Source organism: Mandrillus leucophaeus, unplaced genomic scaffold, assembly GCF_000951045.1.
Source record: "Mandrillus leucophaeus isolate KB7577 unplaced genomic scaffold, Mleu.le_1.0 Scaffold82, whole genome shotgun sequence".
In the NCBI taxonomy this organism is placed as follows: domain Eukaryota; kingdom Metazoa; phylum Chordata; class Mammalia; order Primates; family Cercopithecidae; genus Mandrillus; species Mandrillus leucophaeus.
In genome coordinates, this window is record NW_012108919.1 from 3,449,000 (window position 1) to 3,476,207 (window position 27,208).

Below are 27,208 nucleotides of genomic sequence, written 5' to 3' on the forward strand. Positions count from 1 at the left end.
CGTGCCAGGCTTATGGTTGCAATTAACTTCTACTCATGTCAAATGATATTGGTTTTCCATTTATAATAATAAATGTATTTTCGGCTGGTAGTGGTGGCTCACGCCTGTAATCCCAGCACTTTGGGAGGCCGAGGTGGGCAGATCACTTAAGGCCAGAAGTTCGAGATCAGCCTGGCCAAAGTGGCAAAATCCCCGTCTGTACTAAAAATTAGCTAGGCATGGAGGTGTGTGCCTGTAATTCCAGCTACTCAGGAGGCTGAGGCACAAGAATAGCTTGAACCCAGGAGATGGAAGTTGCAGTGAGCCGAGATCGCACCACTGCATTCCAGCCTAAACGACAGAGTACGACTCTGTCTTTGAAAAAAAAAAAAAAAAAAGGTTGTGAAAGTGAGGCTCAAATGACTGATGTTTAGGCGACACCGCTGTAAGAAATGGAGAGCCACTGGAAGAAAGCAAAGAGATACAACTCTGTTATAGAACTCCATCCACACAGACATTTATTGGGTGCTGTGCCAATCACTATTCTAGGCCCATCAGATAGAGCAAACCCAGATAAATGTATGTTAGGTTTACATTTTAGACAAAAAAGAGGATCCAGGTCACAAATAAAATAAACCCAGGTAAAGAGAGAGAGAGAATGATATACAACGTAAAATGTGGAGAGCCTTGAGAAAGCAGCAGAAGGGAACGAGCCAGGCCATGACCTACAGGAAGAGCAGGACAGGAGGTGGGAAAAGCTGGAGGCCTGTGGGGCCTATGGGCCTGCTGGAGGGAGTAAGATGGCTGAGGGTTGCAGCAGAGGAGCCAAGGCCAGAGAGGGAGCAAAGGGCTGGGCCCTGCAGGGCCTCGCAACCCAGGACTCGGGCGGTATTCCACATGTGATGGGAGGCCACAGAGAGTTTGGCACAAGAAGGTGATGCTGTCTCTGGAGGATGAGTGCAGAGGCAGGAAGCCCAGGGAGGAGGCCCTCATGGCAGCCCAGAGGAGAGACAACGGTACCGGGGTAGGCAGTAGTAGCGGAGACAGGAAGAAACGGTGAGAGGCAGTTTGTGGGCAGCGCTGGCTGGATTTACTGATGAACTGGATGTGTAAGGCAAGAGCGGACTCAAGCAGCATTTTTGTTGACATCTCTTACAGCCTAAGCCTGGGGATGAACAGCGCTATCACCTAATGAAACGGAGAAGACAGAAGAGCCAACAAGCAGGGAGGATGAGACTCAAGACTGCAGATTTTGACAGGTTGAGTTTAAGATGCCTGTGAGCACCATCATAGGACTCTTGAGCGGAGAGTTGAATAAACCAGTCTAGAATTTAGGGGTGAGGCCAGGATTGGAACCAATAGCATTGGGTGGTATTTAAAGTCTTGGAACTGAATGAGAATGCAGGAGAGAAAAGGCCCAAGCATTAACCCCAGAGGCACTTCAACATCTCCGGTGGGAAGGTAAAGAGCTCGGACTTAGTCCTGAAGTGTAGTTTTCTAAGATATTGTAGACAAGATAATTTGGGTGATAATGTCAGTTTTATTAGTTACGTGTTTACTTTTACAGACAAAAGGGATTAAGGAAAAGAATAGTGAAGTATGTGGACAGTACGAATAACTGCCAGACGATTCTGCAGAGAAATGAGCCTGATGGTGCAGGAGAGAGAGGGCAACGCTGCCAGAGTAAAGCACTTAGGCAGGAGAGAAAGAAGGAATCCAGTGCCTATACTGAGGGCCTTGCTATGGAAGCAGGGACTGTCCCCACAGTGTCAGGGAGGAAGCCAGAGCAAGCCGACACTGGAAGGAGGGGGCGTTAGTGCAAGGAGCACAGAGCCCTTCTCTTCTGACTGCTTCTAGTTCCTCACTGAAATCAGAGGAAAGCAATTAGGAATGGGATCAGGGAGGGGACATCACAGTTCAAGAAAAGAGCATTCTCCTGGTGTGCAGAGGAGAATGTACCAGGATTGCCAGCCTGGCTCAAGGCTTTCTAGTGAATTGTGGACAACATCTGAAGTGAGAACTCAAGAAAGGATGTATGTTTTCTTCTAGCTACTCTCAGCTGCTCAGGAGCATACACCATGCAGGCAGGACAGAATTTAACCAATTACATTTTTTCCAGCAACAGAGGGAGAGAAAAGTAAGGAATTATTGCATGGTACTAGAAAAATTAATTACTTATATGGCAAAATATTGAGTGGTCATTTCATGCCATAAATCAAAATGAATTCTAGATTAAGTAAAGTGATAAGTAAACTAGAATTAAAACTGGAAGAAATAACAAGCTAATATTTATTTCTTAGGATTGGGAGAGAATCTTCCATGCAGAAAAGCAATGGAAGATATCATTTAAAAATATTCATTTGATGCCCAAAAGGTATATGAAAAAAAATGCTCAACATCACTAATCATCAGGGAAATGCAAATGAAAACCACAGTGAGATATCATCTCCTACCAGTCAGAATGACTATTATCAAAAAGACAAAGGATAAGTGTTGGTGAGGATGTGGAGAAAGGGAAACTCTTAGACACCGTTGGTTGGACTGTAAATTAGCTCAGTCGTTATGGAAAACAGTATGGAGGTTTTCCCAAAAAACTAAAAACAGAACTGCCACATGATTCAGCAATCCCACTACTGGATATTTACCCAAAGAAAAGAAAATCAGTATTTTGATGAGATACTTGCACTCTCATGTTTATTGCAGCACTGTTTACAAAAGCCAAGACATGGAATCAACTAAACGTCTATCAACAGATGAATGAATAAAGAAAATGTGGTATGTATACACAATGGAATATTATTCAGCCATAAGAAAGAACGAAATCCTACCATTTTCAGCAACATGGATGAGCCTGTAAAACATTAAGTGAAACAAGCTCGGCACAGAAAGACAAGTATTACAGATTCTCACTCATATATGGAAGCTAAAAAACTTGACTGCATAGAAGTAGAGTAGAATAGTGGTTACCAGAGGCTGGGAATGGAGAGTTAGCCAGATGTTGGTTAACAAATACAAAATTACAGGGAGGAGGAATAAGTTCCTGTGTTCTATAGCACTGCAGGGTGATTATAACAATTTATTGTATATTTTCAAATAGCTATAAAAGTGGATTTTGGCTGAGTGCGGTGGCTGATGCCTGTAATCCCAGCACTTTAGGAGGCCAAGGTGGGCAGATCACCTGAGGTTAGGAGTTTGAGACCAGCCTCACCAACATGGTGAAACCCCGTCTCTACTAAAAATACAAAAATTAGCCGGGCGTGGTGGCAGGCGCCTGTAATCCCAGCTACTTGGGAGGCTGAGGCAGGAGAATCGCTTGAACCTAGGAGGCAGAGGCGGCGGTGAGCCGAGATCATGCCACTGCACTACTCCAGCCTGGGCGACAGAGTGAGACTCCCTCTCAAAAAAAAAAAAAAAGGAAGAAAAAAGAGTGAATTTGGAATGTTCTCAATGCAAAGAAATATCTGAGGAGATAGATATGCTAATTATCCTGATTTAATCATTACACATTATATATATGTATCAAAACATTACACTGTACCACACAAATATGTATAATTATGTGTCCATTAAAATAATAAAAGCAAAACAATTATTTTGAATAAAAATACTAAACTTCTATGTGTAATAACCATGCAAAATTAAAAGGCAAATAATTAGATGAAGATAAATATCTGCAATAAATATGACAATTTGAAGCCCTTAACATGTAACCCCTTCATTCAAATCTACAAGTACACTAAAACTGCAACTGAAAGCAGCCAGAAGCAAAAGCAGTTGACAACAACAATTAAAAGCTGATAAATCACATTTTACCTCCCGCCACACTGTAAACAATAATCAAATTTTATTTTTGCTATCATATTAGAAAAGACAAGAAAAAAATACTCAGGTGAGGGTCCATGAAATAGATAAAGTCATAGACATTGCTAATGAAAGTATAAACTGGCACAACCCTTCTAAAAAGCTAATGATGAATACACACCAAGAGCCTTAAAAAATGTAATACCCTTAGGCTGTAAAAATTTGTGGCCCTATCTATGTACGTATAGAGATGCTTATTATAGCACAAGTTATGCTTGGCACAAAACTGGCAACTACCTAGATTTCCAACAACAGGAAAACAGTATGTTAATGACATGAGGCAATGCTCACTTCATAAGGGGAAAAAACAGGAAACAAAATTGTTTGTATGCTACTCCAATTTTGGATGATATGCCCATATATGTGTGTGTGTATATAAACCTCAAAATGCTTGAGGCTATTGCAGACTAGTGATTCAATTTTTTTCCCCAGCAGCTTTTTAAATTTTCCTGTCTTCAATGGGGATGCACTGCTTTTATAATTATTTTTAAAATAAAGACTAGGGGCACTTTCATGTTAAAAAGATCTAGGCATTGTGGTTAAACATGAGCTGACCGGCAGAAAAGGTGACTAAAAAGCTATGGTCACAGTCACCATTTCTAGAAGACTATGCAGGTACAAACACCATTTTTATATGGGGTTTTGGAAAACTAGCAAGGGTCTAGACAAGAATGACCAGGAGAATAAAGCATTTATAATCAGCTACCACAAAAAGAAAAGGTCAAGGAACTACAACTCTGAAGCCTTAGAAGGCTGGTAGAGAGTGTGAACTGTCAACATACCAGATAAACACCTTCAGGACTGCTCATAAAGGGACTCTGCATGGGACGAGGTGCTAGACGACAGGACTTCAAAAGTTTTTCTAAGATACAATGGCTAGAAAGAAGTAGAAAAGGGGAGACGGCCAGAAATTCTTTTTCTGTTTTTTTTTTTTTTTAGATAGAGTCTCACTCTGTGGCCTAGGCTGGAGGGCAGTGGCACCATCTTGGCTCTCTGCAACCTCTGCCACCCAGGTCCAAACAATTCTCCCGTCTCAGCCTCTCGAGTAGCTGGGATTAGGCACCTGCCACCAAGCCTGGCTAATTTCTGTATTTTTAGTAGAGACAGGGTTTCACCATCTTGGTCAGGCTGGTCTCGAACTCCTGACCTCATGATCCACCCGTCTCGGCCTCTCAAAGTGCTGGGATTACAGGTGTGAGCCACCGAGCCCGACTGTTTTTTGTTTTGTTTTGTTTTGTTTTTTGAGATGGAGTCTCACTCTGTCACCCAGGCTGGAGTGCAGTGGTGAGATCTTGGCTCACTGCAACCTCTGCCTTCCAGATTCAAGCAATTCTCCTGTCTCAGCCTCCAGAGTAGCTAGGACTACAGGAGCACACCACGCCTAATTTTTGTATTTTTAGTAGAGACGGGGTTTCACCATGTTGGCCAGGCTGTTCTTGAACTCCTGACCTCAGGTGATCCACCTGCCTTGGCCCCACAAAGTGTTGGGATTACAGGTGTGAATTCCAGGCAGGAATTCTTTTAAAATTGTTACTCAGAAATCAGCATCTGCAATAGCGAAGACTTGACTTTAAGAATGGTGAAATATTTCCTGTCCAAGGGGGACACAGTGTGGAGAGGGGAACTAGAGGCCTTACTAGTCTTTCTTCTAATCCTGTCCTGAGCTTCAACCCACACTCCAAATTCAGAGGAATCTTTCCAGGGTTCTGCAGCATAAATCAGCATCTTTTTTTTAAACACTGGGTTTTTATTCTTAGAATAGCCCTGTATTAAAGGAGCACTACACAGCAAGACCAGGAAGCAGTTCAAATACAGTTAAAGATGAAATCTCTATATGCTACTTAGCTACTCAAAGTTTGTGGTATAGAAAGAGAATAGGGGAAAGGGACTGGATATAAATGCAATACATAAAGAACACTGAACACTATGGAAAGTGAAAACTTGTCTAAATTCTACTGTTTACGTTTTAGCACTTCCCAGGAATGCCTGTGGTGAAGTGAGAAAAACACAGGTTTTGAGGGCAGACGTTCCTGGGTTTAAATCCCTGCTGAAATGCTTACTAGCTGGGTGACTTAAGTCTCAATTTTCTCATCTCACAAGGTTGTTTTGATACTATTTGAGATACTGTGGTACTAACTATGAAATGCAAAGTACAGAAGTAACACATGCACATGCTTAATAAGTAATTTCTTTTCATTAATTCATTAGAGTTTTAATAGAAATAAGCAGAATTATACTTATATACCTTTATATACCTATAATGGTATGACTGATATTCTGTGCCACATTAATTTTACTAAATGAAAGAAAAAATCCCAGTGGTTATTTATTTTTTGATCACATCATTGCAATTACTATGATAATTCTTATTACATATACTTTCATTTTCAGTTAAAAAGAAACATAATTAGAACTGATGAGTCATCTTCATGTAGTAAGTTTCTGACTGTTCAATTCCATTTTATCTACTGCAGTATTTATTTCATAGGTTTTCAAAACCGGAATTAGAGACTTGAAAGTGAATAGCATATTAATAAGTATCCTATGCTACTCTTTTATACAAATACTTTAAATGATTCTTAAGAATACAAAAGGATATTAAATAGTTCAATATTATTCCAATGCTTCTTTAGTTACTTCCCCTATCTTAGGGTAAACACCATTTACTTTCTTAAATAAAAACAAATTAGCCAAATTTCAAATGCTTATTCATTTTATTTTATTTTAGAGACAGGGTCTGGCTCTGTTGCCCAGGCTGGAATGCAGTGGTGCCATCACAGCTCACTGCAGCCTCAAACTCCTGAGCCTCAAGTGATCCTTCCATCTCAGCCTCTCAAGTAGGTAGGGTTACAGGTGCATGCCACCATGCCTGGCTAATTTTTAAATTTTTTTGTAGAGTGGGGGGTCTCACTATGTTACCCTGGACTGGTCTCAAACTCCTGGCCTCAAGTGATCCTCCTGCCTCGGCCTTCCAAAGTGCTTAGATCACAGGTGTGAGTCACTGCTCCTACCCATATACTTATATTTATGCTATGGGCATACCTTTATAGGGAAAGCCAGATGAATATTTAAGTAGGAGTGAGAGTTTCTCAGCTCAGGTGGCCACTTGACTTCTCCCCTGCTCCAGAAGTTTATAAAAACCATTAGGCAACTACCAATCTTCTGAGAAAAGTACAAACTCCATCACAGTTGCCTTCAACAGTTTAATCAGCAGAGCTTCAAGATACCACAGGTAATTTTTAAGCACACACCTCTAAAAAGTTAAGACAAAATCATGAAGCTCCATATGAATTCAACAGACAAACTCTCTTGTTAAGGCTGACAGCTAAAATTTTCAAAGATTTCTTTTTGTGGTTTTAAAATTTAGTTTTCTGAAAGGTATAATTTTTGCTGTCAAGTTATACCATGTTCCAGCAAAAAGGTAATGAAACAGAATAGCTGTATTTATTCATGATACCAAACATTTATGATAGACAACAAAACGTTGTCCTGATTCACTTCTAAAACACTCTATTGCTATAATTATTGATCACACAATGGTGGTATATAATCATTACAAGAAATCCCAGAAAGGTAACATTTAAGCATCACAACCCTAATCTCGATGCTCTATTTTTATGTAGTTTAATACCTAAACAAGCTGTTAAAGTGCCAATTCCCCTTCAATATAGAACACCGTCTTAGAGAATTTCAGGTCATGCCCAGTATGACAACTTAAGACAGGGTATTAGAATAAAGAATCAGCTACGTCTTAAAAACAAACTGTCTTAGAGCCAAAATTAACAGACAAGATATAAATATTTTGGTATTACAGGACATAGATACTAACTTTATTTAAACACTGTTACATAAATATAAACCAGCTTTTAAAAAAACGAATATACACTTACACATATTGATATATGAGAAAAAGATGAGCAGACACCTCAAAAATCTTGCGAGTATTTACCAACAAATCAAGATTTTCAAGGAGTAATTTCTTAGATGAATAATCTAAAATATTAAAATTGAATATCAGATTATACCTATATGCAGATCTTTACTCTTAGAACCATTATTTAAGATAATGACTGAGAGAAAATATGTCATTTATTATACATTCCCTGTAAGTAAATACTTTAAAAATAAATGCCACAGTTCTCACTGATAAGTTTTTTCCTGAACACTTAATCATGAATAAGAATGTGGTAAAACCTCTAGTTAGAATCTGATTCCATTAATGCTCCAATTTTGTAATTAACTCCTGAGCTATTATTTTACTTCTGTTACTATGTCTGTCTAAGCTTGCAGGGTTTTGCTATGTTATACATATACAGGCGTGAGAGAGGGACACAAAGAAGGAACTTTTCTCTTAATTTAAGTTTGATATATCTTATTCAAATTTGTAATATTAAAAAGAGAATAACTTTGATAGATAGATGAGAGATAACATGTACTTCTTTCATTTTTTTTTTTTTTTTTTCATTTAAAGAGAATGGCTTCCACCTGACAAGGCATGATCTATATAACATGCCATAACGTATGTCAACTTAAAGAAATAACAGGGAGTTTTTAAAAATGCAGTAACTATTAAAAATTATTCCTTAGTTACCACCCCCATGGATAGTACAATAAATTACTCAACAAAAATGTACAGTTATTTTTTCAGGTATTTTTTGCAGTGAGTTCCACAACTTCAACATTCTTGTATATATATTAATATATATATAAATACCACACAGAGATGTCATTAAAACCACAGCCTCTGGCTAACAGATAAGGAATACACTGAAGTTGTATAAAATTATGAAAAGAATATATATACATATATATATATTCAAACTATATGAAGCTTTATGACATTTTTCAAAATTCATATTGAAAATCAGCCATTTTAAATGAACCCATATAGTACCATAGAATGAATTTTAACTTTATACTATCTTTGGATATGGCTCACATATTTAACTCTATTAACTGCCTCTTGGAAAATGAACATACTAGCAGCAAGGGATGCTGAATTAGTTTTATGGAGCTGCACCGGACTTATTATTCAAATAGCTAGCATTATTTTCCTGGTATTTTATATTTATCTTTTAATACAAAGATTGCTTCATAAAAAATGTCAGTTTGATGAATTTCACCTGATGCACGAGAAGACACATATTATATAAAAAAAAAAAAAAGTCCTACATTTCCATGCAACATTTTAAACTTATTTTAGGTATTAATTTAGTAAGTATTACTTGTTGGTAATAGAAAGAAACTAATAATACTCTCATAAAAATGCACTGCTTGTAGGTTCAAGTCAAGTTGGAATTTAATTTCTGCTTTTTAATAATATATCATCTGCATACCATGCAAATACAGCAATGTATCCAAGCATGGAAGTAAACATTTCAAAGGAAAGCAGCAAAGGAAAAAGAAAATAAAGTTCCACCTACAGGGATCCCTCTGACTATTTTCGGTGAGTCCTGGAGATGACATGGATGTGAGACCTGAATGAGTGAACAGAAGCTCAGTGCTGGTCAAGTGAAGCCTCCAGTTACCAGGCAGCTGCCCTCACGTGCATCTTCTGGGATGTAGAACAAAGGAAGTGAGGCTGAAGCCAGAAGCAGGTTTTTCCAAAGAAACTGTAGTAAACCTGTTAGTTTTTTGCTGATGGCTGAAGCAGACATACATTGGAATCTACTGCCTCTATAAAAGCAAAATGCAAGCTCTCAGGGGCTCTAGTGTGCAAGGATGTATGCACCGGTCTGGGACCATACCAAATGCAGCTCAAAATGGAGGGGAGGGAAGGCTGAAAATATACTAAATCCATATGAATTTATCATTTAGGTACAAAGATGCTTTAGTAACACAGCAAAAGAGAGATGAAATCTTGCTGTTTGAAAGTAGTAATATAAAAACTAAAAATATAGTTCATTTCATAACACACAAGGCATCTACAATTTTCCCCCACCTCATTTTAAATGTAGCATTAGCCTAAAGGTTTTTTCAAATTCAGCAACACTAACCAGGGGCTTGGAATGTGCTGTATATTTTTAATAAGTATCTTAAATCACCAATTCTAATAGTTACAAACACCTCTCCACAATCTTTTCCTTTTTGAAAATAGTATGGTCTAAATTCCACTCCTGCTGGTCCCCTCTGAATCACAGCTCCATCAATCAGCCACTCTCACTGTATCTTCAACCTCTCCCTCTCTACAGCTTCTGTTCCTTTTTCACAGAAATATACTCAACCTCCTCCCAAAATTCAAAAAAAAGAAATCCTTCCTTCAACCTAACTCTCTCCTCTAACTACTCTTCTTTCCTTCCTTTAGCCTTAGCTTTTGAAAGCATTGTCTCTACTTCCTCATTCATTTAAATATTTAATAAGCACCAAAGTGCCAAGCACCGGAGTCACAATGGTGAACAAGGCAGAACAGTCCACTCATTCCAATCCTCTGCCATCTGGTTTCCACCCCCAGCCCCCATATACACAAAACCATGCTGCTGAAAGTGTCCTCATTAAGATCACCCATTAGCTTCTCAGGCTATATTTCAGTTTGCCTTCTCCACAACAATATGACACTGCTTCTTGACATCTCCTTGAAATGTTCTCCTTATCACATTTTCCTCTTTGCCTCTTGGCCTCCCCTATCGGCAACTAGCTCTCTTCTCGTGCCTGTCTGGTGAATGTTGGTGCTTCCTAGATTTCTATGCATTGTCATCTTTTTTTCATTCTGCCCTGTTGTTTGTGGGCAACGTCATTCAAATCCCGGGCTTCCATTCCCACCTACATGCTGGCTACTTTCAAATCTTGCTCAGATCTTTCTCCTGAGGTTCAACCGCCCACTGGACACTTCCACCTATAACGTCTTACAGACACTGCAAATTTAACATGCTCCTGATGAAATTCACTCAATAAGAATGAAATATTAAGGAATAAATTTAAGATTTACATACTGAAAACAACAAAACTGCTTAGAAAAACTGAAGATGACTTAAATAAATAGGGATACATTCCATGTTCGTGGATTGAAAGACTCACTATCATTAAGATGACAACTTTCCCCAAATTGATCTATACATGCAACACAACCATCCCCATTAAAGTCTCAGAAGGCTCTGTTCTTTGTTAGAATTGTCAAAATGATCCTAAAATTTATATGGAAAGACAAAGGACCTTAAATAGTCAAACCAATTTTAAAAAGAACTAGGTTGGAGGACTTAGACTTCCCAATTTCACATCTTACTACGAAGCTACAGTAGTCAAGGCAGTGTGGCATTGGCAATAAGGAACAGAGTGGAGAGTTCAGAAAAAAATTCTTACATTATGGTCACTGGTTTCCCACAAAGGTGCCAAAGCAATTCAATGCGGAAAGGAAGCTCTTTTCAAAAAATAGTTCTGAGGCTTGTGAGGGAGACTTGGGGCCTGTGCAGCCTTGAGCCCCAAGGTCTGCCAAAAAATGGTTCTGAGACAACTGAACATCGATGTGTAAAAAAATGCAGGTGGACTTTCAACTCACACGAACACAAGGCTTAACTGAAAATGGATCATAGACCTAAACATAAGAGCTAACTAGTGTTGTCAGGGATGAGGAGAAACCGCAGCCCTCACACACTGCTGACAGGAACGTAAAATGGTACAGCCATTCTAGAACACAGTTCAGCAGTTTCTCAAAAAGTTAAACACAAAGTTGTCATATAATCCATATATTCTAGTCTTAGCTATATACCCAAGATAAGTAAAAATGTATGTCAACACAAAGACTTGCATAAGAAAGTTGATGGCAGCATTATTCAAAACAGGCAAAACCTGGAAACAATCCAAATGTCCATCAGCTGGTGAGTGGATAAACAAAATGGGGTCTATTCATACAATGAAGTATTAATTCAGCAATAAAAAGGAACAATATAGTGATTTTTTATTCTACTCAGTTTCTTGAATCTGTGTCTTTCTCTCCATTCTAGCAATGCCTTAATTCAAATCTAATAGTTTCCCAACTGATCTCTTTTAATCTAGACCTGCTCTTCTCTAACCTATCTCCTATATGATTTCAGAAAACTTGCTTTAAAATGCAAATCTGATCCTTCTACCCCGATTGAAACCCTCGGGGATAACCCACTCCCTGCCCGGACTCTATCAGCTACAGCAATAACCTCTGAGCTCTTTTTGATCATGCACCCCTGACATAGGCATGAATTCCTGTTCCATTACATAATATACAGAAAATTGACATTTAAAAGGATGACATAAAAAAACAAAAGTTTCAGTTTCCTCTCTTCTTCTCATGCTTTGCAAGCCCACATTCCTCTTTGAAGACCACTGGCCTAAAGGGAAATGTCCAAGTTCCTGTGCACGGCACTCAAGGTTGGGTACCAGTTGTTCCTTGCCTCTCTGTCCAACTTCATCCCTCATCACTTCACCCCACACACCATATGCTTCAGCCAGGCAAATTATTTGTGGCTCCTTCAATAAATAAGAAATTAAATTTTAACTTGTATTCTTGAAATAAACGTATCTGCATCTTTACAATTGTTCTTTCCTCTTCCTGAAATGTCTTTATTATCCTTTCCAGCCCAGCGAGTCATCATTCAGATCAAGTGTAATGACCGCTCTCTGGTTGATTACTCCCACCTTAGCGTAGTTATTTCTATTATTTCTATATTGTATTCAAATTATATGTTTGCCTTTCTAACCTATAAGCTTTGCCACAGTCCTTTAGCTCCCTGAGGACAGAGGACAGTAACATCATCCAACCTGAGTCACTTAAATATTGCTAAATGGCAGCTGAATAGTTTTGTCTCACATGTTAAGCAAATTCTTTAAGTGAACCAACAAACTCTCCTGAAGTTTACCATCTAGCATCATCATCCCTATCTGTAACATGCTAAGGGCTGCCAAGCCAGTAACATGCATAAGCCACATCTATGAGTCATCCAAACAAGTGAGACTCCTCAAAGACTCAGAATTCTCCAAGTCAGATGACTTGGTGCCTTCTATTTTTACTCAAATTTAGCCATCATCATCACTGGGAATTGCTCCCCTTCTAAGATTTCAAACTGAAATCTCTTCTTTGACCACAAGATCCACCTCAACCACTAAAAGTGTTCTTCCCCTTTATGGGGTACCTCACCTGTACCATTCAGCCTGCTTATTCTCATGGTCTGGTCAGGCCTCTCCTCTCCAGTGTGAACTCCACAGCCAATCATTTCAATCACAGTCTCATTAGCATCCATGGTTACCATGCCTGCTGGTCCATCTTACATGTCTTCCCATTTCCAACTCTGTATTAGCCAAAGCATATTTGTTTTGCTTTTTTATTTCTGCTTCTGAGCCTAGCCCTGAAAATTCATATTATCACTCCTTATGTGAATTCTCAAAAAATTCTTTCATCCTTCCATGTCAGCTTTTCCCTATATTATCAGCCATCCTTTCCTTCTCTAAGGTCTTAGGAAAAGAGATGTCCCTGGACACCCTCCAAGGATAACGTATCTGGATACCATTTCCTTCCATTTTCTTTAATATCATAATGACTCCTTCAATATCTTCAACTATACCTCCCCTGACTTTGACCCGGATCCTATCTCGTTACATTTTCATTTTTTTCTATCCATTCATGATTGAACAATTAGTTCATGTCACCTTTATTTCCTAACTACTCATACATTTCTTTTTTTGGAGACAGAGTCTTACTCTGTTGCCAAGGCTGAAGTGCAGTGGCACAATCTCGGCTCACTGCAGCCTCTGCCTCCCAGGTTCAAGCAATTCTCATGCCCCAGTCTCCCAAGTAGCTGGGACTATAGGCACCCGCCACCACGCTGGGCTAATTTTTTTGTATTTTTAGCAGACATGGGGTTTCACCATGCTGGCCAGGCCGTTCTCGAATGCCTGACCTCAAGTGATCTGCCTGCCTCAGCCTTCCAAAGTTCTAGGATTACAGGTGTGAGCCACCATGCCTGGCCTATTCATACACTTCTGATTTTCAATTCGGATTTACCCTTTATAAACAGCTCTTTCAGGTCACCAATGACCTGTTCATTGTCAAATCCAATAGGCTCTCCCCATTCGGCTCAACTTCTCTGCATTACTTGTATAACGGATTACCACTTTTCCTCCTTTAAACTCTCTCCTCTGCAGTTTTGTGGGGTTTTTTGGTTTTTTGTTTGGTTTTTTTTTTTGTTTTGTCACTACATTGCCTTGGTCTTCCTGTTTCTCTGACCACTCTGGTTCTGCCTCTTCCACTGCCTCTGTTTTCCAGAGCTAAGTCTTCAATGTCTTATGTCTTTAAAGACTATGAAAGCTTACGTACTCTACATGTGCTTACAATAATGGAATGCCTTCCCACTAAAAATATAAAATAAGGACTTTTATGATCCTAACCTCCTTTTTCTGCTATTTAATATTTAAGTGACTGTCACTAAAAAGTTTAAATGAATGCAGTATTTGGGGAACACAGAAAAATTTCCGACTGCCAATATTAAGACAAGAACAACTGGCTTTAATAATCTTGCAGAGATTGGCCATATGCAGCAGAAGTAAGGTGAACACAACTCATCAACCTCTATGGAGTACAGAAGGGAGAATCCAGAACTTGGTGGATGATATTAATGTACATTACTAATTTTGAAGGTTACTAATTTTGTATTTTGGTTCTCAAAAGTTAGTTTTCCCCCAATTTAGAAAAGAGCTTCTAAATATAAGTTGAATAAAGCAATTGGAGGAAGTAATACCTTTTATTTTCCTGCAACCTGAAAAGGAAAAAGGCAATATTCAAAAAATAATAAATTGCCACAGTATGTTCAAACAAATTTTTAAATGTTTTTTTCTTCACTAATACTTTGGAAGAGCTATTACGTTTCTGTTTTTCTTGTTATAGGGTTCTTTTTTTTTTTTTTTTTTGAGACAGGAGTCTCATTCTGTGGCTCAGGCTAGAGTGCAGTGGTGTGATCTTGGCTCACTACAACCTCCGCCTCCCGAATTCAAGTGATTCTCCTGCCTCAGCCTCCTGAGTAGCTGGGTGTACCAACATGCCTGGCTAGTTTTTGAATTTTTAGTAGAGATGGGGTTTCACCATGTTGGCCAGGCTGGTCTTGAACTCCTGACCTCAGGTTATCCACCCCCTCGGCCTCCCAAAGGAGGCCCTTCCAAAGTGCTGGGATTACAGGCGTGAGCCACCATGCCCAGGCCTCGTTTTTAAAATATTAGCAAAACACTCAAGAAAAAACAATTTTGAATGAACACTGATACTAAAAATCTTGATATAATGCAACATTCAATTTAGGGTTTGTTCACATTTGAGATCTTTAATTGGCCTGTGGGTGGATTTGATGTGCTGTTAATTGTACATAATTAGGAATGTGTGTATAAACAAGATATTTCAGCTTAAACTGAATTTTTCTATCGGGTAATATGCAACACTACCTAACCTTTTGCAAACTGCTATTCTCTTCTTTTTCTCTGAATATTGTCATACTAAAAAAAGTATGCCTCAGCACTGAGAGGCAAGTAAAACTGACATTTTACATAATCTGTGTCCCTGCCCTGTCTATTAATATTAACTTGATTGTTTTTTTCATCTCTTACCGTTACATAAGAAGATACTAAACTAGTCAACCAAAAGAAAAGAAAGAGAAGGAAAAGGCATTTTATAAGGATTTCAAATCTTATTTTAAAGCACTGATTTAAAAAAAAAAAAGTATACAAGCAGTGGTTTACAAATCGAATTAAGAACAATGACAGCCATGACAACACATTATATCACATGGTCATTTAACATTACCTTCAACAAACTGGCCAGGAGCTTAATCATTTACTACAGCTGTAGTAGGTCAAACAGAAATCCAGCCAAACAAGGCTGTTCAATAATAACTATAGGAGGAATATGCCTTTATACCTTTTATCTTGAGAATTTGTCATTTTTTCTAAATTCAAACAGATCAGACATATCAACAATTCAACCACAAACGATATACTTGGAAATCTTTCACCATTCAGCAAATCTAAAGGACAATGCTGGTTTATATGTGAAGTATAATAAGCATAAAACAACTAAATCAGAAGTGATTTCAAAAAGTTTTCTCAGTTATTGAACTGAGTCTCTCGAGAATAGGATTTCTAGTACTTAATTGCTCATGAGTAATTAATTGAAAAATGGCAAACTGGAAGAACCTTGAGCTGCTGGAAAGTTTGTATTTTTTTCTGTTTTCCACTAGCCTTTCTCCATGACCAGTAACGGTCAATATAACCAAGAATCATTCTCTAGTGTCCCTCCTTCAGGCATTCCCTAAACGTAAAAAGTAATGCTGGGTGCTTTTGGAATCTCAGAATATATTTCATCTGAGCCTCTAATTTTACAGATGGAAAGAGAAACTGTGCCTGAAAAGGTAAGAGATTCATCCAAAGTCACAAGACAGCAGCAGAGCACGACCCAGCACTGAAGACCTCTCAGGAGGTTTGAGTGACTGCAAGGTCAATTGCAGGGGCACCTCTTGATCTTTGTCACCATTCCCTTTCCACGTGGCCCAGACTGCACAAGAGAAACCAGAATCTTCTTAAACTATGATTCTCAACAATCTCAAAGTTAGCACTGCACCTTCCTAACATACCATTTATAAAGGTCATTAGCAGAAACTCTCACTTGGTATATGTGCTAAAGAGAATATCAAAACCACTTGTGATTAAACAAAACCTACAAAAACAGTATCAAGTTTTACTTTTTGTGTAAACTGATTTAAAAAAAATGAGTTCGCTGATCATTATCAAGAGAGAACATCTGACACCAATTAACTCTCAACTATTTTAAAGTGAAGAATTAACACAAAATTACCTTTGAAGGTTTCAAGTTCCTTCCTGTAGGGGGGAAAAAAAAAGACAAGACAATGCAAATTTAAAATCTCTTCCCAATGAAAACTGTTCTTCCATCATAATAAAAATTTATGTACTTTAAATGCCCACAGTCGTATTTCTGGATCTTCACATATCAATTATACTTTACTGAAATGACCAGTACAATGAGCCTAAACCAACTATTTTCAGTTATTTCTGCTATTTTCTATTAATGGCTCAAAAAAGTTCCACCAGAATCCAAATAATAATCTGAACAATTTCATCTAAACAATAAAACAATTATAACAACACAGCATTTTAATCCCAGCTATGAACCATCTCATATATGTAAGAATCAGTTTATAAAATGCACTTAACACAATTTTTCCTTGATGGATAAATATTCCATACTGGATTTTTGAGATCATTAGTTAAAAATTATCCAAAATAGAAGCAGTTGTTTTCCCTTTCAACAGCAAAGGAGAAAAGGGGGAAAGCGCATATCAAAGGATGGAGGTGTACAGCTCATTCTGCCACAAAGGGCCAAGCCTCCAGCAATCTTCTGGTTTATTATTCTGTTAATGTTAAGTAAGGATGCCAAAACACAAAGGTTCCTGGGAAATGTACAGTGGGGAAAATATATATTAAAATAAACATTTTGTGACAAAGAAAGCAAAGCAAGTTGTTTTGAGGCTTTCCCTCACAATTTTGTAGTTATGTATTTTTTTCCTCATTATCAGTACTAATGAGTAATTCTGAGGAAATAAAGGCTGTTATCCCACTTAAAATATGAGATTTATTTTTTACTTGCACTCTAGAGTTTTACTAAAAATCTAGAGATGTTTTGAATTCTTAAATCAATTTTCTACACACCTAATTACAATACCCCTCATGTTCCAAAATAGCTGACTACATTCAACAGCTGCTAGAAAGGACTGGCAAGCTGCCTGCTGAAAGGCCAAGTAGATAATGTTCTTGCAACAGCCAAAGTGAAGGTTCTTAAATCAGATGGTCATCCCACTCCTTTTTTCCCTAACAATATCTACTTATAATAATTATCCAGCACCATGGTTCAAAAACTATGCAAGAATTTTCAATCCCATTTTTTCAAAAACCTGTGTGGCCGGGCACAGTGGCTCACGCCTGTAATCCCAGCACTTTGGGAGGCTGAGATGGGCAGATCACCTGAGGTCAGGAGTTCGAGATCAGCCTGGCCAACACAGTGAAACCCCATCTCTACTAAAAATACAAAAAAATTAGCCAGGCGTGGTGGCAGGAGCCTGTAATCCCAGCTACTAGGGAGGCTGAGGCAGGAGAATCGTTTGAACCCAGGAAGCACAGTTTGCAATGAGCCAAGAAGGTGCCACTGCACTCCAGCCTGGGTAACAGAGCGAGACGCTGTCTCAAAAAAAAAAAAAAAAAAATCCTGGGTTGTTTCCCTTCAGTCAATAAAATAATCAACTTCATTCTTAAAAGCTTAACTAGGTACAAGCTACATATGCCTAAAATCTGCTTTATACCCCAATAATAAAAACCAGAATACAACGGGAAGGCAACATGTATCATAAGAGGATCTCAAAAAGATATCTTCAATCTACTTCTTAGTGACGTCCTCACATTAGCAATTCCCCGATGTGCGGAAAGTTGACGGAACACTCAGTTCAATATTCTAATGAACAATTCTTTTTTTTCTATGATTACAATCTTTAGAGAGCTTCTAATTTTCTTCTTTTAGAATGTGTGACTGTGAGCAGAATTTCTAAAGGGCTCTCTTGTTTTAAAAAGCTGAAACTCAGAATAATGATTTCACACACACTGTTCTTCTCCTACCCCCAAATATTAACAACCATAAAAACAAGGAATCCAGCATCTACTACTAAATACATTAATGAGTGAGTGTGCAATTGAGGAGGGTGCTTTTCCTATGGACATGTCCTGCACACCCTGTAACCGTCTGGCTGCTGCTGTGAAGAGGACAAGCCCAGCATTTTCTGGGTATCCTCTGTCACACAGTGTCATGACCCACAACTCCACAACTGCCAGTGAAATTTCCAAGAAACTTCTCTTCAGAAAGAAAATCATTCCTGTACCCAATTCCTAAAAAAGATGACTGCTTGAAGTAGTGGTGGTACAAATAATTGGTTTAAAGAAAAATATCAGTATTATGGAACCCTTTTTTTTTTTTTTTTTTTTGAGACAGAGTCTCGCTCTGTCGCCCACGCTGCAGTGCAGTGGTGTGGTCTCAGCTCACTGCAACCTCTGCCTCCCGGGTTCAAGCAATTCTCCTGCCTCAGCCTCCCGAGTAGCTGGGATTACAGCCACCCACCACCACGCCTGGCTAATTTTTGTAGTTTTAGTAGAGATGGGGTTTCACCATGTTGGCCAGATTGGTCTCAAACTCCTGACCTCAGGTGATCTGCCCGCCTCGGCCTCCCAAAGTGCTGGGATTACAGGCGTGAGTCATTGTGCCCGACCAGTATTATGGAACTTTTAAAGAACTGATGACGTAAAGCGGCAGCACTGAAAGCCTTGAAATTTCACAATTTTTAGGGTGTACTCTACCATCTGTTAGAGGTACTCAGCATTTGGAAATACAGAAAATGTAAGAGAAGGCAGGGAAAGGCACGTCAGTCACAGGCAGCAGTGACTGTGAGGTCACAGAGGCCAAAGACGCAGGTTATATTTAGGAAACAGACTTTAGAACAGCAATACTTCAGCAAGTACTTGTCCTGAAGCAAATACTTCAGAACAGCAGGCTGAATGAAGAGAAAGTAATTCAGATAAAAAGGTAGAGTTCTCAGTGCCAGGCTAAAATATTTTGTTTTATTTTTAGCAGGAGAATAACATGAGCAAAGCTGTATTTTAGGAAGAACGTTCTAGCTGTGATGGATGGATATATTGGCAAGGGAGAGAATAAAAGCAGTGAGTACTCAGGAAACCATGGGGGGCACGTGGGGAAGAGCTAATTAATACTTGGAAAGAGCAATGTTAAGTGGCAATGACAATGAAATGAAGGATTCCAATTTGAAAAGTATCATAAAGAAGACTCAACAGCCCAAGGCATCTGACTAAATGGGGTAAGGAGAGGAAGGAGACAAGCATGCTAACCGGGGCAGTTCTAGTCTGCATCATGAGAAGGAAAAGATTTTGGAGGGCAATGCATGAGTTCAGTTTGGGAATTGCTGAAACAGGAAGACCGAAAGCTGCAGAAGGGATTCCCATCCCCTTCAGCCTACTCGAGGATTTAACTCCTACAGATTCCTAGTCCCTTGCTTCGCATTCACTCTTGAACTCATTCCAATTTGGCTTCTGGACCCCCCACTACGCAATCAAGGCCACCAACAATCATTATGTTGCCAAATCCAGTGACCACTTCTCTATTTTCATCCTAATCCTTCAGCAGCATTTGACGCCAACTAGTGGTTTCTTGAAACAGTTCTCTCTAGTGTTCTCCTACTTCCTCAGTTTCGGTTTTTTTTTTTGGTTTTTTTGCTATTGTCTCCATCCTTCCAGACCACCCGATGCTGGAGTGCTACAGGCTTGGTTCTGAGCCCTCCTCTCTCCTCAGCTTACATTCGCTCACAAGCCAATTTCACCCTTAGCTTTAAATGCCATCCATACGCTACTAACTTCCTGATTACATTTCCTGTCTTGCTCTCTTCTTTGAGCTCCAGACTCACATGCAAGTGCCCATTTGATAGCTTTATGCAAAAGTGGAGTAGGCTACTCAAACATCTGTAAGACAGCCTGTTCTTCTCCAGCCTAACTTATCTCACTTAATGGCATTACCCAGCTTCTCAAGTTTTGGCTCATCCATCTCCCTCATTCTCCAACCAATTCATCAATAAATCCTGTCAATTCTATCTCAAAACATAGCCTGAATGGATCCATTTCTCTCCGTCATCACTGCCATCAACTTTATATAAATATCCATTTTCTTATACTAAATATAATCTTGGTTGAGTTCAATTATTCATTCAACAAAAATGTATTAAGCCTTAGACACTATGATAATGTATTTAGGAATAGCATTAGGAATAATGCTAGGTTTGGGATACACACGTTCCATAACTTCAAGGAACTTTAGTGGGAGAGACAGAGAAATAAAGCAATAATTAGAAATCAGTGCCATAGATTACAGTGCTTTGGTAATGACATGCTGAGGATTCTCTAGGAATAAAGAAGAGAGAACAATTCATACACTTAGGTTTGGTAGGAAAGGCCTCCTGGAGAAGCAAGGACTGAGCTGACGAGTTTTCAAGGACAGTGTAACTGATGACGATGGGCAACATTTATCGAGAACATGGCAGATATTTTACTCCTAAGCATTAAGTTATAATCTCAGTTAACCACATAAAAAAGTATGGGTAAGCAGGAGTTTTAAGTTCTAGTCACTCTTCTTCAAACTGTGTTATTAGCATAAAAATGCTAATAATAATAATTAGTGTAAAACAGCCTTCAAGTTCATCTTTTCCAAGAAGACTTAATTGACATCCAATCAGAGATCTCTCCTTTATCAAAAATTCTATAGCACTAAACGCGATCAATGTTATACATCTCATGTGCTGCCTTGTAATGTGGTTCTGTCTGTACAGGTGTCGTCTCTACAGTTACACTACAGGGTTCCTGAAGTGCAGAGACTGCATCTCTTCCATCCTGCATCACACACGTGCCCAGAGTTGGACCCAACAGTCAGCAAATCATTATTACAAAGTACTGAGGCTGCAGGATGACTAAGATCTGCTTCTTCAAAGAGGCCCTTGCTGTAACTATATTTTATTTTTGATAAAGTTTGATCAAATATTATCTCATTTGAAGCAACTTGTTTGTTGCTTGCATTTTCTAAAAATTGAGTTTCTTATTTCCATAGTTTAATAGTATTTTCAGAAGACCAAATAAGAAGAATTGAAATATCTCATTTTAAATGTTAACATATTTCAAATTTTACTCAATTCAGCTAGTGCCTTTACAAAATTTAGCATAACCCTAAAACTAAAACATTCAAGAAATAACACCAGGATCAAAAGCTAATCATATTCCAAAGGGTGAAACTGCTATTACTTAATCATTTTCTCTCCAGGCATTGAGTTATGAAGGAGAATAAAAATGAAAGAATCACGTTAATAAATAAGTCTATGGAATGTTACAAGAAGTATATTAAATCTATATATGAGTAGAAATCAACCAGCTCAGACTCAAGATGAAAACTTAATAGACAGAAGCTCCCGGATAAATGCCTCCATAAACACAGATAAAGCAAACTCTCTCTCTAAATACTAAACTGCCTCCCTAGGACAAATCTATGATAAAAGGCTAACACAAAATACCAACATTCAAAATGCCAACTGCAAAATCACCTACCATTTTTCTTCGTATGTAGAAATGTTTAGGGGAAATTGTTTTAAGCATGATCAGCAATGTTCTTTTACAGAACACTCCTGAACCGTGTTCCTTTGCTATGGTTGATGGACAGAACCTATTACTGTGACTGCTTGTTCCTGGGAAAGACCTCACAAGCCCACTTTTAAGAAAGAAGCATGTACCATTCATCATCACCAAGTCAGCGGTCTGTTGTTTCCCAGCAGTCCACAGACCTGCGGCACCACCCTACAGACTTGGTGGGGCTGCCGGTGATAGGGTCTGAGGGGGATTGGGGATGGGTGGTGGGAGGGGCCTCCTTCCAGCTTGAGATGAATTTTCTCAGGACTCTCTATACCTTAAAAGTCTCTGTTGTCATTTATTCTTATGCAAAACCAGCAAAACATTTTCAACATTATCTACAAAATAAAACCTTAAAAAGTAGCTAGTTCACTGTAAAAATGGCATTAAATCCTTATTTATTATGCTATTAATATACACTGTCTACATCTACTTTGGGCAAATACAGACAAGAAAGTAACAGGATGATAAGATTCCAGAATCTTGTATTATTTATTTATTTATTTATTTTTGGAGATGAAGTCTTGCTCTTGTCCCCCCGGTTGGAGTGCGATGGCACGATCTCGGCTCACTCCAACCTCCGCCTCCCGGGTTCAAGCAATTCTCCTGCCTCAGCCTCCTGAGTAGCTGGGATTACAGGCATCTGCCACCATGCCCGGCTAATTTTTATATTTTCAGTAGAGACAGGGTTTCACCATGTTGGCCAGGCTGGTCTTGAACTCCTGCCCTCCGGTGATCCGCCCGCCTCGGCCTCCCAAAGTGCTGGGATTACAGGCATGAGCCACCATGCCCAGCCCAGAATCTTGGAATTTAAAGTTGAAAACGATCTGAAGGATATGGTAACAAAGAAGACTTGGAATTTAAGAAAAATGGATTCCAAAAAAGATAATGAAGGTCTAGGCAGGTTGGCAGCACTAAGTTATATGTGGATTACATTCCATCCCACCTTGCAAGAATCACTTCCCTAAACCTGTTTTACATGAAAATCTATTTAATTTAGAAACCATGCCTGGAGAAAGAGAGGTTGAAGCAAGTAGGATAAGGAAAGATGAGATAGGGGTAAGGGATATTTACTGAGTTCCTACTGTATACCCCACATTATGCAAGGCACTTTACACACACTGTCTCCTATCACTTATAATTACCTAACTGTAGGTATCATCACCCCTCACTTAATACATGAGGAAAATGGGGCTTGAGGATGGAAGGCCACACAGATAATAAGTGACAGAACTGGGAATAAAACCCACAGCTCTCTGACTTTGCATGTGTATCATCTTCAGCATCCAGAATATAGTTCAAGGGTCAAGTTTAGCCCTAACAGAAAGTTACTTAAGTAGATCACTAAATCTATAGAATTCCAGAGTCAGATATATGAAACTCAGAGCCACCCCAACACATCCAGGCAACATCTGGGTCTACCTAGCTCGGGGAAAGTACATTATTTTTAGGAAATGAATAAAAACTAATGTTGAAAGCCAAGATCATTGATGTATGCATGAGGTAAAATCCCCAACATAGCCCTGAAGACATTTCGTGATTTTCAAAAACAAGTCTGCAAAAAACACTTTTATTTTCACTGGTGTACTGGTGTTTAGTGACTAGCCCACAGCAACTAATTGGCTAAGAATTTTTATTATAAAACTATTTTAAAAAGTTATATCAACTCTGTGTTACTGATTTTTTTACTCAAAATTCTTAGTGGCTAGCCAATTCCTTAAAGAACCATGCTGCCATTAATTATCACCAAATCAATGGCTTGTCATTTATCAGCCATCTGCAGTCAGGCCCCACCATCTGAAACTGTATCCTTACAGGCTTGTTGCCATTTATAGCTGATAGGGTAGAAGGTGGATTTTTTTTTTTTTTAAAAACTCATGCATCCCACATACAAATATATTCCTGATCAAGCGACATCAGGTCCTAAAATCTCTGCTTGTCCATCCTTATACTGAATCACCCACACCAGTCCATACATGCAGAGAAGCAAGGTCCTTTCCATACTCCATGGCACCCAAGCACAGAGTGCAGATAGCTTTGTGTGGAGGCAGTCTACTATCAAAGATACGAGGAGACTTTAAAGTCAGGAAACATTTGGTTCTGGCCCAGCACCACTACTTCCAACTCCTGACAAGTTGTTCATCTCCCCTAATCTCTCTTTTCTTACTGGTAGAGAAGAGAGTACACCTACTCAAATGGTCATTGTGAGACCTCTATTGAGTTAATTTAGAGTGTTTAAGCAATGTCTCTGGTACATATTAAGTGTTCAATAAAGGCTATAGCTATAATCACCATCATCATTTCATTTTTTATCTTGATGAGAAATCTTAATATCTGCTTTTGGGAAAAAATGAACACTCTAACAGTAATACAAATGAAGGGACACAAGACTACAGACAGGAAGACTAATTAGGAGGCTATTAGTGTAACTCAGGCTACAAAGATGTGGGCTAGAACTCCGGGAAGGATCAGTGAAGACAGAAAGGCAAGGACAGAGTCAGGAAATACTGGGCTGGACTGAGAACTGAGCAGACGGTAGGAGGAAGGAGGAGATTATGAAGACTCCCACATTTGTGGCCTGGATAAATCTGTAGTGATGGAATCTTGTTAGAACAGAAAAAGGTCAGGTTTTGCTGTGGAAGACCATTTTGGGTATGGTGCTGTTGAGAAGTCCAGGAAGAGCTGTGTAGGTGGCAACTGGTTCTGCAGGTAAGAAGAGAGACCTGCACTGAATACAGTGGTTTGATAATGATCACCTTATGGCCGGCAGATGAGCCAAGGATGTAGAAGAGCTTGCCCAAGGAGGGACTGCACAACAGGAGGAGGCAACAACCAAGACCACAGCACAAGTGAACACCAGCATTAAAGCATCTACAAAGAAAACTAAAATGAATCTGAGGCAGAGAAGAACATTTAGGATACTGGTGTTGAAGTCAAGAGAGGACCGTATCAAGTCAGGTAAATAAAGATTGATTTGTCAAGGACCTTAGTTACTTAAAAAGCTAAGAAAAACATACGTTAAACACTTCAAGTGAATCACAGATTTGTTCTCTAACAACGTTTTCATATTACACAATGTTGATAAAATCTTTCTTTTTCGACAATATTTTAACTGTGGTATGCCATGTAACTTGCCCATTCATTTTAATTAAGAAATACTCTTAAAGGTTCACTATGAGGTAAAATCCTGTTTTAACTCTCCCCAAAGTAGTCCAATGTTAACAATTTTTAAAGGATACTTTTTAGCTTTTAAAAACCTATGTACAGCAGGAATATTGGGATCAACTAATAAATTCTCAAATCTACCTGAATTAATCCTTATGAACTGTTAACTTCTATTTTCTCTTCCTCAAAAGTAACACGTTATTTTATATGATAATAATACACTTCTCTGATAAGTTATAAGAATTGGTCCTAGGCCGAGGCAGACGGATCACCCAAGATTGGGAGTTCCAGACCAGCCTGACCAAGATGGAGAAACCCCACCTCTACTAAAAAAAAAAACAAAAAAACACAAAATTAGCCAGGAGTGGTGGCACATGCCTGTAATCCCAGCTACTCGGGAGGCTGACGCAGGAGAATCACTTGAACCTGGGAGGCGGAGGTTGTGGTGAGCCGAGATCACGCCATTGCACTCCAGCCTGGACAACAAGAGCAAAATTCCATCTCAAAATAAAAAAAGAAAAAGAAAAGGAAAAAAAATTGGGCCTAAACAGACCATAACAGGAAACTCCCAGAGAGAAAGGAAAATGTTGCTATCTTTGGGGAAAAATGTCCCTCTCTTTGAAATCCAGGATCAAACCTCTCCAGTAGCATTAGCTGGGCGCAATAGTAATAAATGAATTCTAAAACACTGAAAGTTATTACAGACTCTGTAAATTATAATGTACAAACTATAATCAATCTAACTTTGGAAAAAGGATTACCTATTTTTCAACCCAGGATAATAATAATTTTGCTTTGCTTAATTTTGAAAAACTTTTCTCAAGATTGCTACATCTTTAGTCTTCACTCCTCTCCACCTCAAAGATACACTTTAGGTTTTCTTGCCTCTTAAAAACAAAAAGCTTTATGAACCCCAGAGTGTTATTTACATAACCGGAGGGAAAGAGATAACAAAAAGAACTTTGTAAACCAGTTAGAGAAACATTTATTACTTAAAAATGGCAAACAGATACTCATTGTTCAAAATAAAGCTTTAAGAACTTAAATATCAGTCCTAAACTATATTTACTGTCAACCCAAGGATCTAATAAACTGTTAAATATTCTAGCTACATCTGTTCTCGTGACTACACATGAAGTCTGAAACTGCCAAGATTTATTCTCTAACAGACACTTTAGAGCAAAAATTTTGTTAAGTTCAATTCCTTGCCAACTCATAAGCTTAGGTTTAATTTTAAAAGAAAATGTAAGGTGTGATTACACATTTATGAAGCCAACAAATTCATAGCTCTTAGTCTGTTTTCAAGAGGTCATTGGCCTAGTATATGTGATTACATTGTAATAAATACAATAAAATAAAAATGTCAATTTACTTTCAATTAACCACCTGGGAACCATCTAAAATCTAGTATCTAATAGGGAAGGGGGAGTAAAAGGAGAAAATGGAGAAAAGAGATACAAGTTTCAGTCTTTTTTATATTTTCCATGTCTCTACTTCACTTTTTGAATAGAATAGTTACAACAACAATTTTTACTGTCCTTGTCTTCTAATTCTAATATCTGTGTCAGTTTTTAATGGCTTTGATTGACTGGTTATCTTCCTCCATATGTTCTCCTAGTAATCTTTGATTAGATACCAGACATTGTGATTTATCTTGTTTGGTGCTAGGTATTTTTATATTCCTATAAATACTCTTGAGCTTTGTTTGTAATACAGTTAATTTACTTGGAAACAGCTTGATCCTTCTGATGCTTGCTTTATGATTTGCTAAGCATGTCTGAAGCAGTGTTCAGATAAGAGCCAATTACACGTCCTACTGAGGCAAGAATTCACCGAGTCCACTTCCCAACACCTCCGTAATTATGAGTTTTCCCAGTCTGACTATTGGGAAGAGGCACTGTGTGAGTGCCAGGCACTGTTAGCTCATCCTCTTGGATATTTTTTTCCCTCCTGCCTTGGATAGTCTTCT

The 27,208-nt window shown here is 38.6% G+C and overlaps 1 protein-coding gene across 8 annotated transcripts in view; it reads right to left on the reverse strand.

Moving 5' to 3' along the window:
- Window positions 1–27,208, reverse strand: part of DTNBP1 (dystrobrevin binding protein 1) — a 150,000-nt gene that overhangs the window by 55,972 nt on the left and 66,820 nt on the right. For all 8 annotated transcript variants that reach the window (XM_011967928.1, XM_011967931.1, XM_011967930.1 and 5 more), the window contains one exon: window positions 16,637–16,659. In XM_011967928.1, coding sequence (XP_011823318.1) covers window positions 16,637–16,659 — 23 coding nt within the window. The remainder of the gene's footprint in view (window positions 1–16,636; window positions 16,660–27,208) is intronic.